The 18,638-nt window shown below is 38.6% G+C and overlaps 1 protein-coding gene across 6 annotated transcripts in view; it reads right to left on the bottom strand.

The window, feature by feature from the left end:
- Positions 1-18,638, bottom strand: part of LOC140491963 (transcription factor RFX3-like) — a 271,083-nt gene that overhangs the window by 75,132 nt on the left and 177,313 nt on the right. For 5 of the 6 annotated variants that reach the window (XM_072590501.1, XM_072590482.1, XM_072590491.1 and 2 more), the window contains 3 exons: positions 11,224-11,298; positions 7,574-7,755; positions 7,364-7,483 (listed from right to left, as the gene is read on the bottom strand). In XM_072590501.1, coding sequence (XP_072446602.1) covers positions 7,364-7,483; positions 7,574-7,755; positions 11,224-11,298 — 377 coding nt within the window. The remainder of the gene's footprint in view (positions 1-7,363; positions 7,484-7,573; positions 7,756-11,223; positions 11,299-18,638) is intronic. The other variant, XM_072590521.1, reaches the window with a different exon arrangement.

Raw genomic sequence — 18,638 nt, 5'->3', positions numbered from 1 at the left:
ATTTACAGCCTCTGCAATAATTTACCTTTGCATCATCTTATCTTTTTGCACCTTAATAAGGTCTCCAATTAAGCAGTACCCTTCAAGATTATGAGTGTAGATCACCCTCATTTGCAGCAGTGGCCATTTGGAGAAGTGAGTGGATATTAAAAAAAAAGTGCCCTATATTTCTTTCTTGTTACATTTTCTGACAATGAAAGCTGAGAAGTGCCATCTATATTTTAGGGAAATGCATGAGTGATATGCATTTGGGGCATGTTGCCCTGCTTGCAAATTTCTGGCACAAAGATCATTTGAAACAGATCAACAAGTTTGTTAAGTGGCAAGAGATATCCTGGAGATGATGAAAAAGTCACATTAAGTTTTTAAAACATGTCCTTGTTGGCACTTAGATTGGTTTGCATTATAGCGACTTGCATTTATTACATTGACTGATAATCTAAACAAAGAGATCTAAGGAACAATTAGCAAAATGATAACATCAAATTTAATACTGTGATAAAGACTGAATTACTAAATGGTGACACAGCTAGCTTAATGGAATAGGCTGCACAAGACTGAATCATTGGAAGAAATAAAGAGAAAAATATACACTTTAAATAGGTTTTAACGAGAGTACAGGTTCAGAATGATTGCGTGCCAAACACACATTAAATTCAAAACTGTAAATAATGTTTTCTTTTCCAGTAGAACTATAAAAATTAAAAAGGAAATCAATATTTACTTTTCTTGCTAGTTTCCTGCTAGTTTGTTTGATGTAGTGTTTTTTTACTGTTCTTGCATGGCATCTTGTAAATGACATTAGTTTTGATGGTAGTATCTAATGGATCCTTTAGGTTCATTAGTCACTGTTTAAGTGTGTTGGTAGGTTTGTGGGTGCCATGATGCTAAAGGGTCTGAGGAGTCTGGAAGTCATTTCTGATATGTCCTTAATGTAAGGTAATGTGGCTATAGTTTTTGGTTGCATAGTGTCTGCTTGTTTGGGTTTTTTGCTGAGGAATCGGCGAATTGTGTTTATTGGGTAGCCGTTTATCCCGAAAATGTTGTATAGATATTTTTCTTCTGCTTTTTGTAGTTCTTGGGTGCTGCAGTGTGATGTAGAGGGAAACTTGCCACCAGTTTACATGAACACCAAGTGGCCACCAAAAAACATGACCTACTATCACGATACATACAGACAAAGAAGGACACCACTTTGACTGGGGCAGCACACACATCCTAGGACATGTGAAACAAAGACACGCATGAGAATTCTTTGAGGCATGGCATTCTAACCAGAACTCCATCAATAAACACATTAATTTAGATCCTATCTACCCTCCCTCGAAAAGAAAAATAAAAACTGGAAATGACATCACCCACCTTAAGAAACCAAGACCTAAAAACAGTGAGGCGGGACATACCACCAGCACTTCACCGGAGACTCTCACCGATGATGTTACCTAGTCATGGTGACGAAACGACTGAAAACAAACCTTCAAGCTCAGTGAGCTAACTTACAGACTTATCATCAACCTAAGCTGCAAATCTTCTCAAAAATCACTCATTAAAAGCATGTTTAGAATTAATAATTTATTAAAGGTAGAATAGAAAATGTTATGAATTGGCAAAACAAATTTCAACAATTACAATTGGAGGAACAAAGGGATCTCAGATAAGGAATGTATATGAGTTACTAAAAGTTAAGCAAGACAAGGCCACAGAACAGAAAAGTCCAAGGCACTTTTTTTCTCAAAAGATAAAATTAAAAAGTCGAGAAGTTATGTTGAACCTGTATCAAACCTAAATCAGACTACACTTGAGCTACTGTGTGCAGTTTGGGCTGCACCCTCATGAAAACAATACAGAAGACAGGAGATGGTACAAAGCAGATTAACAAGGATGATACCAAAAGTATGTGTATACAAATCAGGAAATGACTGACAGATGGGGTTCCTTTCTTCTGAATAAATGAAGCTGAGAAGTGAACTAATACTGGTCTTTAAAATTATGAAAGGTTTTGATAAACTGGGCACACAGAGAATATTTCCTCTGGAGAAGAGCATAACAAGAGGCCATCAATAAAAGATAGCATCAAGATATCCAACAAGGAATTCAGAAAAATAAGGCATATCAATAAAGAGTGGTAAAGATGTGGAGCTTTTCATAAAGGGTGAGTGAATGAAGCAAATAGCATTTTTCATTTCATGACTTGTAGGTTTCGCTGGCAAGGTGATATTGTCCATCCCTAATTGCCCTTGATTGTACTGGCTTGCTAAGCCATTTCAGAAGGCAATTAAAAGTCAACCACATCGCTGTGGGTCTGTAGTCACATGCAGGGTCAGGTCAGATCAGGTAATGATGGCAGATTTACTTCTTTAAAGACATTAATGAAGCTGACAGTTTTTAAACATCAAAAAAATGACAGCACCATGGCCATAATTACCAAGACTAGCTTTTGATTCCACATTTTTATTAATTAAATACAAATGCTATGGTGGGACTTGAACAAATGTCCACAAAGCATTAGCCTGGATTTCTGGATTGAATATCCAGTGATATTATAATTGTTACAAAGTCAAAAGAGGGTATAGTCACTTTAAGACAAAGTACTTGTCTAAGTTTTTGGTACAGCAAACATTGCGAGTATTCACAACAACTGCTCCAAAACAGATGCAATTGATAGTTAAATGGATTCCTGAGTTTTGGTTGCTGTTTTGACAACAATTTAAATCTGACCAATTGATTTAAACTAAACACTTAGCCCTTCAAAGCCAATCAAATTTAAAATCTGATGATGCTGACATCCAGAAACCAATCAGACCATAACAATTTCAGGTATATTCAGGAATATAAAAATGAGGGCATTTCGAAAATTGGTCAGAGCAACTGCCATCGAACATGACAGCACACATCATCTGAAAGGACTCTCAAAAAGAAATCACTCAGAAGGCACTATCTATCAAGGGTACCTTTTCCAGTAAAAGTAGTAAAAAGTAAGAAGATAACCCAGAGAGAACACAGCAAAATCGGAAGGGTGGAAGCAAGCAACAGATTCGGAAGACTGGAAGGAAAACAGCATTAGAGAATGTCTGGACTTTGAGAGATTAAATTGATTTAATGTTTAATAATTGTTTTATTCGAATAGCATTTTATAGAGTTGGGGGTCAGATGGTGATTAGTTAAGAAAAGGAGGTTCTCTTTAAGTTCGGAAAATAAATTGTTAATTTTGTCTTTAAACAGTGGAAATCTAGAGTTTTCTTTCACTCACTAACACTTTTAGCAGATTACGAGGTGAGCTTTTCTGGGGTGTTAGTTTTAATTGACAGAGGGGTTCGATCTCCACATCATAACACTATTATGCCGCTAGCTTGATGCATTTCTGGGGAAACTGGACAAGAATATGGGAGAGAAAGATTTAGATGAGAAAACTGAGCATAACATGATCTAGCTAATGTGACAGGATGTGCAGCACAGAAACAAGCCTATGTAAAATTGCATTTTAATATAATTAAGTTATGCTCAGAATGATTTAAAAGCCATACTATAACGTTGAAATTCCAATACTGAAAACCCACTGTGCAGTTTCTGATGCCACCTGAACTTGCTGGATTACACGGCTGTTTTGCAGTCACATTTAGGATGTCCATGATTTTCTGTACCAGCTAAAGATAGCTTTTTTTTTAAGAAAGGAGTGCTAATATCATATAACAATCTCTTTGAGAATGTTGCATCATTCATGGCTAAATAAGAACATTAAGTATAATATAAATCAGAATAAACACTCTACATACCTGCAAAGACTAGTGGGAAGAGTAGTGGGTAGTCTTTAAGAACCAGCAGAAAATGAAATATAAAGAGATAGAAAGCAGAGTAGGACAGAAATCAAGCTAGTAAAGTAAAAATACAAATAAAAGTTACTACAAGTATTTGAATAGAAGAATACAGTAACTGCAGCTAGTGTTTGTTTTCTCTCTCTCTCTCTGCAGGAAATTGAAAACAAAGAAATAGTGGAGGCTTTGAACAGATATTTTGTGCCTATCTTCATGATAGAGGACTTGGAAACATTCAAATGATATTTGAAAATCAAAAGGTCACTTTAAAACACTATAGTAGGGAAAGGTTGCTGGGAAATCTATTGACGTAAAGGCAGCCAAGTCCCTATTACCGAATGGCTTGCTTCCTAAAGGCTGAAAAGAAGTGGCAGCACAAACAGTAGATGCACGAGGTATAAAAATGCATGGATTCAAGAAGGGGAGTGGTTTGGAAAACTGCAAATGTAATATATTTATTCAAGAAAGGAAGGAATCAGAAAGTAGGAAGTCATAGGCCACATATCCTGACATCTCCTAAGAAATGTGCTAGAAGCCATTATTAGGGAAGTTACAGCAAGAGGGTTAGAAAATCACAATATGATTGGGCACAGTCAATTTGGGCAAGAGTTTCTGGATGAAATAATACTCACTGTAGCTGGAGGGGATTTGGTAGCATGTACTACAATTAGATTTCAAGATATTGAGTAAGGTGCCCACATGTAATGTACTAGGTAACATATTGGCATGTTAAAGAATTGGTTCGCTTACAGGAAACAGAGAGGGATAAATGGAAATGGAAAGAACTGCAGAAGCTGTAAATCAGAATCAAAAACAGAAGTTGCTGGAAAAGCTCAGCAGGTCTGGTAGCATCTGTGAAGAGAAATCAAAGTTAACATTTCAAGTTCAGTGACCCTTCCCCTGTTTCAGTAGGGATAAACGGGTCTTGTTTTGGGTTGGCAATTGTAACTAGGAAAGTGTCACAGGGATCAATATTGTTTCTCAAGCACTTACAATGTGCATCAATAAGTTGGATGAAGAAACAAACATATGATAGATAATTTTGCTGTGGACACCATGACAGTTAGGAAAGTAATTGTTATGAGGTGGAAGAGGGTCCGCAAAAGGATATAGAGACAGGTCACATAACTGGCAAAAAACTGGCAAATGGAATATAATGTATGTAAATGTGAAGACAACCATTTTGGAAAGAACACAAACGCAATATACATTTTAAATGGAGAGCTACTACAGGACGTGTGTTGGTGTCCAGGTACATGAATCATATAAAATGGTATAAACCATACAGTGGTTAATTGTACCAAATAAAGCCATAAAGTGACTACGAATGCAATGGAATGTTGCTGCCTATTCCAAGGCAAATGGAATACAGATGTTATGGCAGCTGTACAGAACATTACTGAGACCACATCTCTAATACTTCGTGCAGTTTGGTTGTCCTTTTCGAAAAAAAAATTAATTGCTTTAGAGTCATAGAGATGTACAGCATGGAAACAGACCCTTCAGTCCAACCCGTCCATGCTGACCAGATATCCCAACCCAATCTAGTCCCACCTGCCAGCACCAGGCCCATATCCCTCCAAACCCTTCCTATTCATATACCCATCCAAATGCCACTTATATGTTGCAATTGTACCAGCCTCCACCACATCCTCTGGCAGCTCATTCCATACACGTACCACCCTCTGCATGACAAAGTTGCCCGTTAGGTCTCTTTTATATCTTTCCCCTCTCACCTTAAACCTATGTCCTCTAGTTCTGGACTCCCCCACCCAGGAAGAGCTTAGAGAAGGTTCACGACTTATTAAAGGGATGAAGGGTTTACCTTATGAAGAATCATTAGACATATGTCATTGAAGATCAGAAGAATGAGAGGTGAATTTATTTAAACATAACATAGAGTCATAGAGATGTACAGCACAAAAACAGATCCTTCCGTCCAACTCGTCCATGCCGACCAGAAATTTTAACCTAATCTAGTCCCATTTGCCAGCACTTGGACCATATCCCTCTCAACCCTTCCTATTCACATACCCAACCAGATGCCTTTTAAAAACTGTAATTGTACCAGCCTCCACCACTTCCTCTGGCAACTCATTCCACACATGTATCACCCTCTGCGTGAAAAAGTTGCCCTTTAGGTGCCTTTTAAATTTTTCCCCTCTCACCCTAAATCTATGCCCTCTAGTTCTGGACTCCTCCACGCCAGGGAAAAGACTATGTTTTACACTATCCATGCCCATCTTGATTTCATAAGCCTCTATAAGGTCACCCCATAGCTTCCGACACTCCAGGGAAAACAGCCCAAGCTTATTCAGCCTCTCCCTGTCGCTCAAATCCGCAAACCCTGGCAACATCCCTATGAATCTTTTCATGAGGGCACTAGATCAAATAGAGAACTGTTTGTGAGACTAAAACAACAATACATAATTTAAGGCAACAATGATAAAACTTAGCTTTATAAAGCAAATTTAGTGTTCAATCAATGACAAAACATAAGTCCCTAAAACCACATGGAGGTTACAGATGAAATATCTTTTTGAGTGCAGCTATTGGGAAATTGGCATAGCTCAGAAATCTCACCTCTGTTGTCAGAGATGGGTAATTCAGGGTTGAATCTTGGTTGGAATTTTGGGAAGTTGTCTGAGACTTGGTCATAAAGACTTTTGGGTTTGAGCTGAAAACAGCCAAGTTAGTGGATCCAGATATTTTTAATCAACCTGGTCAGCTACATTATGACACACCTGTGGAACAGGTGGGGCTTGAGCACAGCTTTCAAGACCCAGAGCTAGGGACACTATCACTGTGCTTCAAGAGCACTTAGACACATTATAAAGACCACCAGACCAGGTGAGATTTCAAACTGGACTTTTGCCTCAGAGATAAGGACACTACCATTGCGCTTCAAGAGCTGGTGGGTATAAGTCCTGAATTGCAGGCAGAAAAAAACTCTGCAGAATTGAAAGTAACTGTAGACCAAAAGTATATGGGAATAAATAATCAGGAGTATTTCTACGGCGGAGCATTATGCAAGAGTTGAGCTCAAGTTTGAGCTGAGAAGTCCACAGTCATGAGGTTCTCAAGATATGCCTAAGGATCGCCAAAAATAATGGAAGTGTGCTCATATAACTTCCTACCATGAAAAATAGCTCGAACACTGGTAAGAAAGTGAACTCCTTAGAGCTGTGGCACTTTGGTTTGGTACAGGAAGCAAAGTTTCAAGAATCTGATAAGTAACCAAAGATCTTGGTGGTGAAATTTAAAAGAAATAAGGTGAGATTCATTTGTTTTGTAGTACACGTGATTGCATTTTATTATGTGTTACAGTATAAAGTATAAGCATTAACCCAAAGAAATGCTTATTTAGTAATGTTTCCTTCACTTGTTTCCTATATAGTAAAGTTTATATGTTTTCATCCAAGGAAATCTTGTGATATGATTTTTTTCAGTTGATCATTGGGTGTTTGATTTTCTCGTTAAACATGAATGCTCACTCTGGGGATGAAACAAAGTTATAGGTGTGCAAATTTAGAGCCACAAAGATCTATTACCTCTGCTTTTGATGCATTGGTTGTTGTCTCATAGCCATGTACTGCATGTCCTCCTGTAAGCGATTTAGTGGGGAGTCTGGTTTAATCCGGATGCCATAATAGTGATATTTAGAGTTTCCCCTGAGAGAGAAAAATATTGTTTCAAATAAGATGAGCTAAATCACTACAATAATGTTTGGAAATCAGGAAGCAGTCTGATAAATAGCTAACCTTGTGCCGAGACGCCGAGTGCGCAAACCCATGAAAATGGAACGAATGAGTTTTCCAAAAGAAGCTGCATTGACTGGATCAAGCTTCTGTTCCTGACAATGGCGCAGATAGTGGTTGTAAAGAGTACTTCGAGGAAGGCTGACACCTTCTGCTGTCTCATAGTTGTCCAATAACCACTGAAGCTGAAAACAAATGTTAAAACATTGTTGTAAGACTACTTGAAGATACAATTTGAATTTAACTAGCACATTGGAGTTGGCACAGTTGATTAATCACAATAAAAATGTAAAATAATTGGTTTATTGGCCTATGAAATATAGCCATTAAAGTTGTGCAACGTGAAGCAAAATATCTAATGTGACGGTCATTTGATTTGGATATCATAGAAAGAACCAGAGTCCAATCTTTTGATATCATGAAAATGAAGGCAAGACAAATATTTATACATGTCACAAAATTAATTACATTCTTCCTCTTTACCTAAATCACCACAGTTAAGTCTACACTATGTAACTCCTTATATTCTTGTAAGATTCCTTGCTATGACATTTTATCAAACTATATAACCATAAAATTATTTTATCACTCAAGTACCTTTTCTGATGCTGTTACAGAAAGCTGTCCAGCTTTCAGCTTTTCCCCCGAAACCATACATTTCCTAATTCAGCCTGCTTGTAAATTATATTGTCCTTTTAAAATATTAACAGTTTTAGATCAAAATAGGTTACAAAAATAAAACAGGGATCAGGTGGCTTGCAATCACATCCGTAAGTGTGTCTGTGTTTGCTGAAGTTACTGAATGTGATAGGCTGCTCAGAGTCTCTTCATGCTTCTCAAGATGATGTCCACCACGAGGGCCAGACGGAAAAAAAAATGCATTGTTTTATTACTTTTTTCTTATTACTAATCTTTTATTACTCCTGTACAAAATTCTAAGATACAAACATTATCTGTCTAAATAATCGGGAAACCTGCAAGCACTTCAGGGAAGAAACTGGAGTCAGAGGCCAATCTCCTTGAAGTGAAAATAATTTCAAGTGAAAGACTAAAAGGGCGATATAAATGAGCTGTCAATCAGTCTATCTCCTTGCATTCAACAAGAGAGGCTCTAAAGTCAGCCAAATGTTGTTAAAGGATTCTGATGTTTCAGTCTCCATGGTTTGTAATTCCTTTCCATTTTTGAGCACTCTTGGTATGAATAAGAATTTCCTTTCAGAACTCTTAAAATATACCTTTTACTACTTTCAATGTGATCTACTTCCACTTTCTTATTTTTCTTGGTGCCTTTCCTTGAACCCTTTGATCGGAGGCAATGTCCAACTTTCTGCCTCTGGTTTAGCAGTTATAGTCTCTCAATAGGCATTTGGATTTTGTCTGAACTGAATGAACAATGGCTTCCTTTACTTGCAATAAAATTACTCAAAAATCATAATAGTGTATGGAAATAATTCCAAATTGCTCCCTCTCTTTCCAATCCTCCCAACTTTACAACAAAAACTATACTTTAGAAGTTAACTGACTGTGAAACACTTTGAATTTTCCTGAGATTGTGAAAGAACTATAGAAGTGCAAGCTTGCCAACTATCATCTCACTGTACACTCTGAACACAAAGAATGCAACATTTGGAGTACTGAGTATAATTCTGGTTGCCCTGCTACAGGAAGTGTGTTATTAAACTGGAAAGGGTGAAAAAAGATTCACAAGGACATTACTGAGACTGTACAGTTTGTGTTTTAAGGATAGGTTGCATAGGCTGGGGGTTGGCTTTATAGAGGTTAATAAAATCATGAGGGGCATAGATAAGATGAATTGCTAAAATCTTTTCCCCACGGCACGGAAGTCCACACCTCGAGGGCTGAGATTTAAGGTTAGAGGAGAAAGATTTTAAAGGGATCTGAGGGGCAACGTTTTGCACACAGAGGTTAGTGCTAATATGGAACAAGCTGCCAGAGGAAATGGTAGTAGCGGGCACAATTATAACATTTAAAAGACACTTGGGAATGTTAGGTACATGGTTAGGAATGTTTTAGAAGGATTTGGGCCAAATGCAGGCACATGAGACGAGCTCAGATTTGGAAACTTGTTTAGTATGCATGAGTTGGGCCGAAGCACCTGTTTCCACGCTGTATGACCAAAATTATATCCGTCTATAAGGCAAAACTACATCTTCTTTCTCGCCCTCAATATTCCTTATTATCCCTCCAGTTGTATATTTTACCCACTCTGTCCTTTCTATACCATTAGTCTCTGATTACCCACAAAGACTATCAGCTAAACCATAAACACTCTTCTAGCACGTTAACTTCACTTCCTTATCAACATGCTTGCCGAGACCACCAATCACACTATAAACAATCAGTATGACTAACGGGATGCTGGGTTTTATAAATAATCACATGGAGTGCAAAAGCAAAAATGTTATGATGAATGCTTACATAAAGACTTGTCCAGCTTTAACTGCATTACAGCCTCCAAGTCTGACATCACATTTTAGACAGTGGAAAGAGTGAAGAAAAAAACATGAGAAAGCCCAGAGGATGAGAGGCTTCATATTTAGCGACAGACAGTCTAGGTGGTTTTTCTTTAAAGACGAAAGGTTGGGAGGAGAAATGATGTATGGCTCCATATCATGAGGTGCCTGGATAGAATATATGGGAAGAAGTTTTCCCATTAGTGGAAGCGTCCAGAATCAGGACCATGATTTATGGACTGCCAAAAGCAGCACAGCTTTTTACACAGGTGGTTAGATTCTAAAATGCTTTGCAAGGGAGTTTGGTAGCAGCAGATTCAAATGTGGTTTCAACAGGGAATAGGATAAATTTTCTGAGAGAAAAAGCACATTATTGAAGGTAAAGGACAATGGAGAGGGCCCAACTGAGTAATTCTACCTCACAACTGGTAGGGGTAAGGCAGGATTATTGGATTCTATAAAGACTGCTGTTATTAACCCTCCTAAAAAGTCTACTATTCAAGCTTACAATTCTCCAGATGTCACTGGAAATGTAATCTTTTTTTCCTTTAAAGACATTACAGGCTGACTTAGTGCCTCACAGCAACACTGCAATTTCTCCCATTTGTTCTTAAAATTCTTTGAATGTGGTTTTCGTTACACCTACTTAACTGGTTAAAGTCACAAGCAATATTTGGTGACACAGACAATCCCGTTGTCCTGTTACTTTAAATCCTTTCCACCGCTGACTATTCTATCCTCCTGTCTTTCTTTAGCCAAATTCACCAAGTTCACTTGGTTATGCCTGTGTTGACTCTGCCTTTAAATGCCTTTTTTCCTCTATAATTACAAATTCATCTCCAGGGATGCAGTCAGTCTCCCATTATTTGTCACCTACATAAGCATGGGTTAACTTCTTCATGTATGTTGATGACACCCTGCCCTAATTTGCTGCCTCTTCCCTAAATCTTAATGTTGTGATAGCTACCTGACATCAGGAACTTAATAAGACAACGTTTCTTCTAGCCTAATGTCAGAAAACCCCCTGTGCAATTATTTTTGTGGATCCTACTAACACCCACATGCCTCTGTCCATGACTACATCAGCACCCTGGAAGATTGAGCTTTCAGAAAATGTGGGAAATCAACAAACTATTTGACCCTAATCTCATTTCCCCTTCCCCATAACTACACCATTACCAAAACAGCTTTCTTCCAAGTGTCCACTTCCACTTTCTTCAATGTATCAGCTTGGTTCAGTGGTAGCATCCCTGCCTGAGTTAGAAAAGAAAAAAAAATAAACATTTGCATTTATACAGCACTTATCATGACCTCAGGACATTCCAAAGTACTTTTCAGCAAATTAAAACACTTTTGAACTGTAGTTACTGTATTAATGTCGGAAAGGTGCTAATTTGCACAGAGTAAGATCTGACAAACAGCAATGTGAAAATCTCTATTAGCGATATTGGTTGGTGGTTAAATATTGATCAGGATCCCCCATGATCTGGCCAGTTGTCAATTGATTGTGGGTACCAGTCCAATATCAGCAGCTGAACACTTCAATTTGACACATCGGTGTGGTACTGATGAAGGACTGCATTGTGAGAGGTAACATATTTGAGATGAGATGTTAAATAGAGCCCATGCTTACCTGTCCAGGCAAATACAAAACTGCCTGGGCACTTTGACAGATGGAAATTTTACCTGTGTCCTGCTCAACAATCCTCCTGAGTTAACACAACCAAACAAATTGATACAACAGTCATTCCATTGCTGTTTGTGAGAATTTACTGTGGTCAAATTCACTTGTTGTTCTACAAACAACAGTAACTACTCTTCAAAAAGTAATTAATTCTGATAAGCAATTTGGGATATTTTGAAGACATCAAAAGTGTTACATAAATGCATGTCTTTATTCCACCTCTACAACATTGCCTGCTTCCATTTCTAATTCTTAGTTTAGTCCTTCATCATCATTTAGTTCAATCTTGCCAATGCTCTCGTAGCTGACCTTTCCATTTTAATCCCCCACATTATTCAATTCATCCAAAATGCTGGAGCTTGCATCCTTACCTGCATTCCTGTCAGCTTCAAAGCCTATCAGTTCACTCTTCTCTAACTTTGTGTTTTCTTCCTGTTTTAAGATCTGTTAAGCAACCTTTTCTTCCCCCATTAACACTGAATGATCATGTGTCCTCTGTACCCTATCTTTGAGCATTGTTAGCTGCTTGCTCAGCTATTGCACACTGGCACTCAAACTCCCTTCCTCATTTTCCTCCCCACTGCTCAACAAACTCCTCAAAATTCTTCTCTTCAATGTATGTTTGATCTAGCAAAAGAACATTCTCCACTTTGCTTTTTCTCACTACTACTTGGGCATTGAAACATTAATCTTTTGATTATGTACCACACTGGAACATCTTCCTTCATGTGAAGGCAGCTATAAAATTAGAAGGGTACATTTAGTCAGATGTTAGTAACATTGTGTAGAAACAGTGAATTCAGAATCTGCAAGCTAAATTCACAGGACTTGGTAAAAATTGGTGACTACAATTCAAATAATTAATATTAATTTTCACTTTTACTTTTATTAAAAATGAGAAATTATTCCTGTTGCCACCTGATTTTTCTTTGCAATTCTAATGGCATGTGCCTTATGTGCTGGATTGCCTGGCTAGTATGTTGAAACAGGAGTTAATATGCATGCAGTAAATATCTGTTGGAAGCATGCACAGCAAGAAAATCATGACATTCATCAGCACACTCATTTGGAAATGCGCTGCTATCTTAAAGTTCAAAGCTGCAATGTTTTATTCTTGTACATTTCAATGCGCATTCAGCACAAGGAATTCGACTATCCTTCCCAGCACCAACCTGCCACAAGAGGCATTTTAAATCGGATCAACTTTTTCCATGCTGGCATTGATTCATTTATTCTGACGATTGCTATTATTCTGTAAGTATTTGGTATTTTTTACAGCTCTGTAAAGAATGACCTGGTGGGTGGAGAAGAACTTCTTGCTGATTTCAATGTGTCTGAACATTGAAAGGGGAGGTGGTGGTCTAGTGGTATTATTGCTGGACTGTTAATCCAGAGATCCAGATAATGTTCCAGGGATCCAGCTTCGAATCCTGCCAAGGCAGGTGAGGGTATTTGAATTCAATAAAATATCTGGAATTAAGGATCTAATGATGACTATGAATCCACTACTGATTGTCGGAAAAACACATCTTGTTAATCAATGTCCTTTGGGGAAGAAAATTGCCAACCTTCCCTGGTCTGGCCTATGTGTGACTTCAGACTCACAGCAATGTGGTTGATTTTAACTGCCCTCTGGGTAATTAAGGATGGGCAATAAATGTGCCTAGCCAGTGACACCCTCATCCTGTGAATGAATTAAAAAAAACACAAATCAATTTCAGCTACAACTGCACCAGTAACCACTTACCTCAGAATATAGCATGATGTGGAAAATTAACAGATACAGTAGCGCCTCGACATACGAACGACCCCGTTCACGAACAAATCAGTTTACGAACAGGATTGTACCTTAAATTTTGCTTCAACATACGTACGAAATTCAAGGTACGAACAAAGGTAAAAACGCAAAAAGCCCATGTGCGACTATGTGGTTTCATTGTTCTGCTTTGCTACGCGCTTGTTGAACGAAAAAGCTCTCGGGCCCCGCGTGATCTCATTCAGTTCGTCTTTGGCGCGTGCGCTGTGAACAGCTGTCCAAGCATTTTTACGCTATCCGAACAATGGGAAAAATTGATTCAGTTCGCGAATCGGATTAAGTTCGTAAGTCGAGGGGCTACTGTATTACCAAAGCAGAACAAGAGGCTCCATGAGCAGGAGGACAGTCCTCATTATTATGTGATATGTACCAAGCTTGGGAGCAATTTTCCTACATCAGGCAGGAACAAATAATGACAAATCTGGACCTCAGTTAAGAACATCTTTATGTGCAGCTTGCTGAAGCCACAAATGCAACCTTATAGCAAGGTGAGGACCTAATTACCAAATCTGTGAAGGTGACTGAAGCAACAAACTTCTACAAATCTGGCTCTTTCCTGGCTGAAGCTGGAGATGTTTGCAACATCTTGAAAGTTTATTGATCACACTTGAATGAGGAGGTCACTTTGGTTCTCTATTCAGAGACCAAATACAAGCAGAAGGAGTAAGCATGTGGTTTTGTGAAAACTGCAAGCTTACCTATGATGTAGTGTTTCACTGACTGCCTGCACATCACTTTGCAGGTGATGCATGCCAAATATGCCCTATTTTGGGTTGAAAAGGGATTCCAATCTCTCAAAGTGCAGCTTTTATGTAGAATATAAACAGTAAATCAAAGCCTAATGCATCCTGGTAGCAAGTATGAATGCCTTCCCTCTTTAGCAGTTCTTGGTGCCAGCTGTTTTTAAGCTACCATGACAAACCAAAGGGTGGTTACTGGTCACCAAGGGCCCTTCACTGACAATATAACTGTTGAATCCAGTGAACAATCCATGCACATATGACCAGTGTGCTGATAATGAAAGCCTTTTTGCCACAAGAAATGTGATAGAACAGATCTCTGGCTTGCAGAAACAATCCATCTGCTGTATGGAATGCTCTAGAGGTACCCTGCAGTACTCAGCATGTTGAGTGACAAGGTTGCATGTTGATCTGTTTCATGCTGCCTAAGCACACAGCCCTTTTGCCATCAGCTATATGGCAAGTAGCTGAGGAGCACAAAGAGTAGCAGAACGTGGAAGAGAATTTGGCAGAAGATAATGCAGGCACCCCTTTCTGCCCCTGAAGAATTCATCAGAGTACAATACCATTGTTTCAACAACAACTCTCCTTCTGTCATTGACCACTGTAATGTCCACTTGTCATAAAAAAACAAAACCCAACACAAAATAAATAGTCCAAACCAACCATATACCTCACATCGTGCAATACTGTATGCAAAACTCAACTAATCAACTTTGTGCATTTGCTTAATGGTCATCTTTCATATACTTTAGATTGTCCCAGTGCTCCCATGCAGTGCTGCTGATGCTCAGTAGGGAGGCTTGAAGGAATCCTTAAAGCATGACAATTAAAAGTTTACGTAATAGAAGACCCAACTGCACATGGTGGCATCTTGGGATAGGCAGCAGCAATTTGGGCTGGTTAGCTGAAGTGAACACGGCCACTTCATTTTCCTGAGAGAGAACTGTACATTTATACTCCACGGAGTCACTGATTTGCACCTCAACGAACAGTAATTTGATGAATGACACTTATGGATTGCTGTGACACCTACAAGTCCATTTGTAGATTGACATCCACCGTTCTGATGCCAGTAGCCCAAACTGCCCAGAAGTGCACAAAACCGATGCCCCCAGACTTCCCGATTTGGTCCACAGGCTCTCTAGGAGGCTTCTCAATGCATCAAGCATTTCGTTATTGATATATCTCAGCTTTTGTTTTGTCAGCTGTCCTTATTGAAATCTTCACCCAAGTGCTCTGCAGTTCAATCTTTGAGTGATATTGACTTCTGGCATTTAAGGACCCACAAAATCCTTGCAAACTGTTGCAGCTACAGCCTGTTCATGTCTGGTATCTCACCACATTCAGATTTCATTGCTAGTGTATCCTCCAAGTTACTTAGTGTTTGAGCTGTTGCTTGTAAGATGTGAAATCCACTCAGTGTTATGACAACCTTTTTGGTCGTTGTATTTAAGGGTAGCTGTCATGATTGAATAGTCACATGTAGGCCAGACAAGGCAAAGACATTAGTGAGTGAGGTGGGTTTTTTCTAACAATCGACAATGGTTTTTGTGGTCATTAAGTTCCTAATTCCAGATACTTGCTGAATACAAATTTCATCATGTGCCATAGAGGGATTTGAACCCAAATCCCCAGATCATTACTTGGGTTTCTGGAAGGAATAGTCTTGCATTAATACCACTAGGCCATCACCTTCCCTTTTGACAGTGTGTGAATTTACAATGCAGGTGTGAGTGTTGCAGCATTGCTATATACTTGATGATGAGGTGAAGCTATAAATGCACACTGGCTGTGAGAGCTAGTTGATGGGATATAGTATTTGAAGATCCATTAATTGACTTTGACTGTTTTTGTATTGTCATTGAATTTTTTTTACGACATTATATCGAAGGCTAAACTCCTGACCATTGGCCTGGATAACTATCTGCTCCTAATGTCTTTTGACCATGTGTATGGTGGGTTTCTTGTCTCTCTGTGGGCACAGAGCAACTCTTCTCCTTTCCAAGTCTTTCACCACAACCTTGAATGTAGTGTTCACAGATGTGAAAGCCTGTGCTCTCTACTGACAACTCCTCTGTGTTTCAGCCACAATACACTGCCCTTGAAGAGAAATAAGCAAACTTTAAATAGTGCTAGCCGCTCACAACTTTAGCTCTCTAGATGATGCAATCAGCCAATGAGCAATGTGGTTAATTGGACTCAGATCATGGAAATGAGAGCAGAAAGGTGTTGTGCTGCGTGTATTACAATCAACTGAATCTTCTACTTAATCACATATCACAATCTCTGAACCCATTTTCAAAAATTATCCAAACCACTTCGCTTCATGCTAAACTCTTGGATAAACCCACAAATATCTACCTCCCAATTCTGAAAAAGAGATCCAAAGTTAGCTTTGAAACATCAAAATGGCAAAGAGCTCCTCATTCTCTGTAAGTTACCTCTTATTTAATAACACTCAAATCTTTTTCTTACTATGATCTATGTTGTTAATTAATATGTAACAACTACAATAAAACAATTTAAACTATTATTTAGAGCCTTCTGCAATTTACGTCTAAATTATTCTTCATTTACTTTTCAATTCCACGCATTTCACAGGAAATGGCTAGAATTTATTTCACCTTTTAAGGACTGAACTTCTTTAATTATATTTGAATCACCAACAAAATTTTACAACATCTACACAAGCAGTTCTCTGCACCACACTGAAACAGAATAGGCAAAACAATTTTGCAAAACAATTCTGAATTCATTTTTCTCCTTAAATAAGGATAATGCAATCTAATTGCATGTTTAAATGGCAGTACATTTTTTGATAATGTAAATAAATACTGAGCATGTTATCATATTGTAACTACTTACAATACAAAACTATCAGAATAAGCATAATTTAATTGGTACCATCTGCTTTCTCAGGTGTTAAATAAACTATATTCTTGAGGCAGAAGAAATAAATGATAAATAGAATAAATAAACAGAATAGCTAAACTATCGGTCAACTCACCCTCATGCAACTAGATGTTAATTAACTATGAAAATATAAGGTTTATCAACAGCAACTGGAAAAGGTTTCCAAGGTTTTGGTTGATTTATAAATTTTCTAATCTTGACAAGTTTAAATTTCTCGGGAAGATTGTATGGCCCTCAATGGCAGATTTGTATACTGTAGAGGCAGTGCAGTTCCCTGGGTGGCCTTCTTAGTCTGCCTACCAACCTGATCCCAACTTGTCGGTGATTTCACAGCAAGGCCTGCCCACCTCAGCCCTTAAGCTACTGGCCTGTTAAAAGGCTACTTCATGGTTGCTTCTTGCCCAGCAGTAATTCAGAGGCCAGGAAGGGTGGATAAGCTTGGCTACTTTCATTGCTTGGGTCTCAAATGAGAAATGTGTTGTTTCCTTTGAGGTCTGGCAATCTGAGCTATGTCTAACCTCTTCTGGCCTTCACCTTTTAAGGACTGAACTTCTTTAATTAGATTTGAATCACCAACAAAATATTAATTTTATAAGATCGACACAAGCAGTTCTCTAAAGGATTTAAAGACAAGAGTTAGGAGAGCAAAGAGAGGACATGAGCAGTCTTTAGCAGGTAGAATAAAGGAGAACCCTAAAGCTTTCCATCGGTATGTGAGGAATAAAAGGATGACAAGGGTGGGAATAGGACCAGTCAAAGACAGAAGTGGGAAGTTGTGAGTGGACCCGTGGAGATTGGAGAGGTGCTAAATGAATATTTCTCATCAGTTTTCACACTAGAAATGGAGAAGAATGAGATTCAAGATATTAGACTAGAAAGGATCGAGGTTGGTAAGGAAGAGATGTTGTGAATTCTAGAAGGAGTGAAAGTAGACAAATCCCCTGGGCTGGATGGGATTTATTCGAGGATTCTCTGAGAAGCTATGGAGGAGGTGTTGGAGCCTTTGGCTTTGATCTTTGAGCCGTTAGTACTACAGGACTGGAGGATTGCAAATATTGTGCTCTTGTTCAAGACGGGCAGTAGAGATGACCCAGGTAATTATTGACCAGTGAGTCTTAGGTCTATTGTAGGAAAAGTTTTGGAAAGGATTATAAGAGATAAGATTTATAATCTTCTAACAAGCAACAATTTGATTGCAGATAGTCAACATGGTTTCGTCACAGACAGGTCATTTCTCACAAACCTCATTGAGGTTTTTGAGAAGGTGACCAATCATGCGGATGAGGGTAGGGCAGTTGACGTGGTGTACATGGACTTCAGTAAAGCCTTTGTTAAGATTCCAGTTGTAGGTTGTTGGAGAAAATGCGGAGGCATGGGATTAAGTGTGATTTAGCAGTTTGGATTAGGATCTACCTTTCTGTTGGAAGGCAGACAGTGG

The sequence above is a fragment of the Chiloscyllium punctatum genome, chromosome 2 (genome assembly GCF_047496795.1).
Source record: "Chiloscyllium punctatum isolate Juve2018m chromosome 2, sChiPun1.3, whole genome shotgun sequence".
In the NCBI taxonomy this organism is placed as follows: domain Eukaryota; kingdom Metazoa; phylum Chordata; class Chondrichthyes; order Orectolobiformes; family Hemiscylliidae; genus Chiloscyllium; species Chiloscyllium punctatum.
This window is presented reverse-complemented; position numbering and strand designations above follow the sequence as displayed.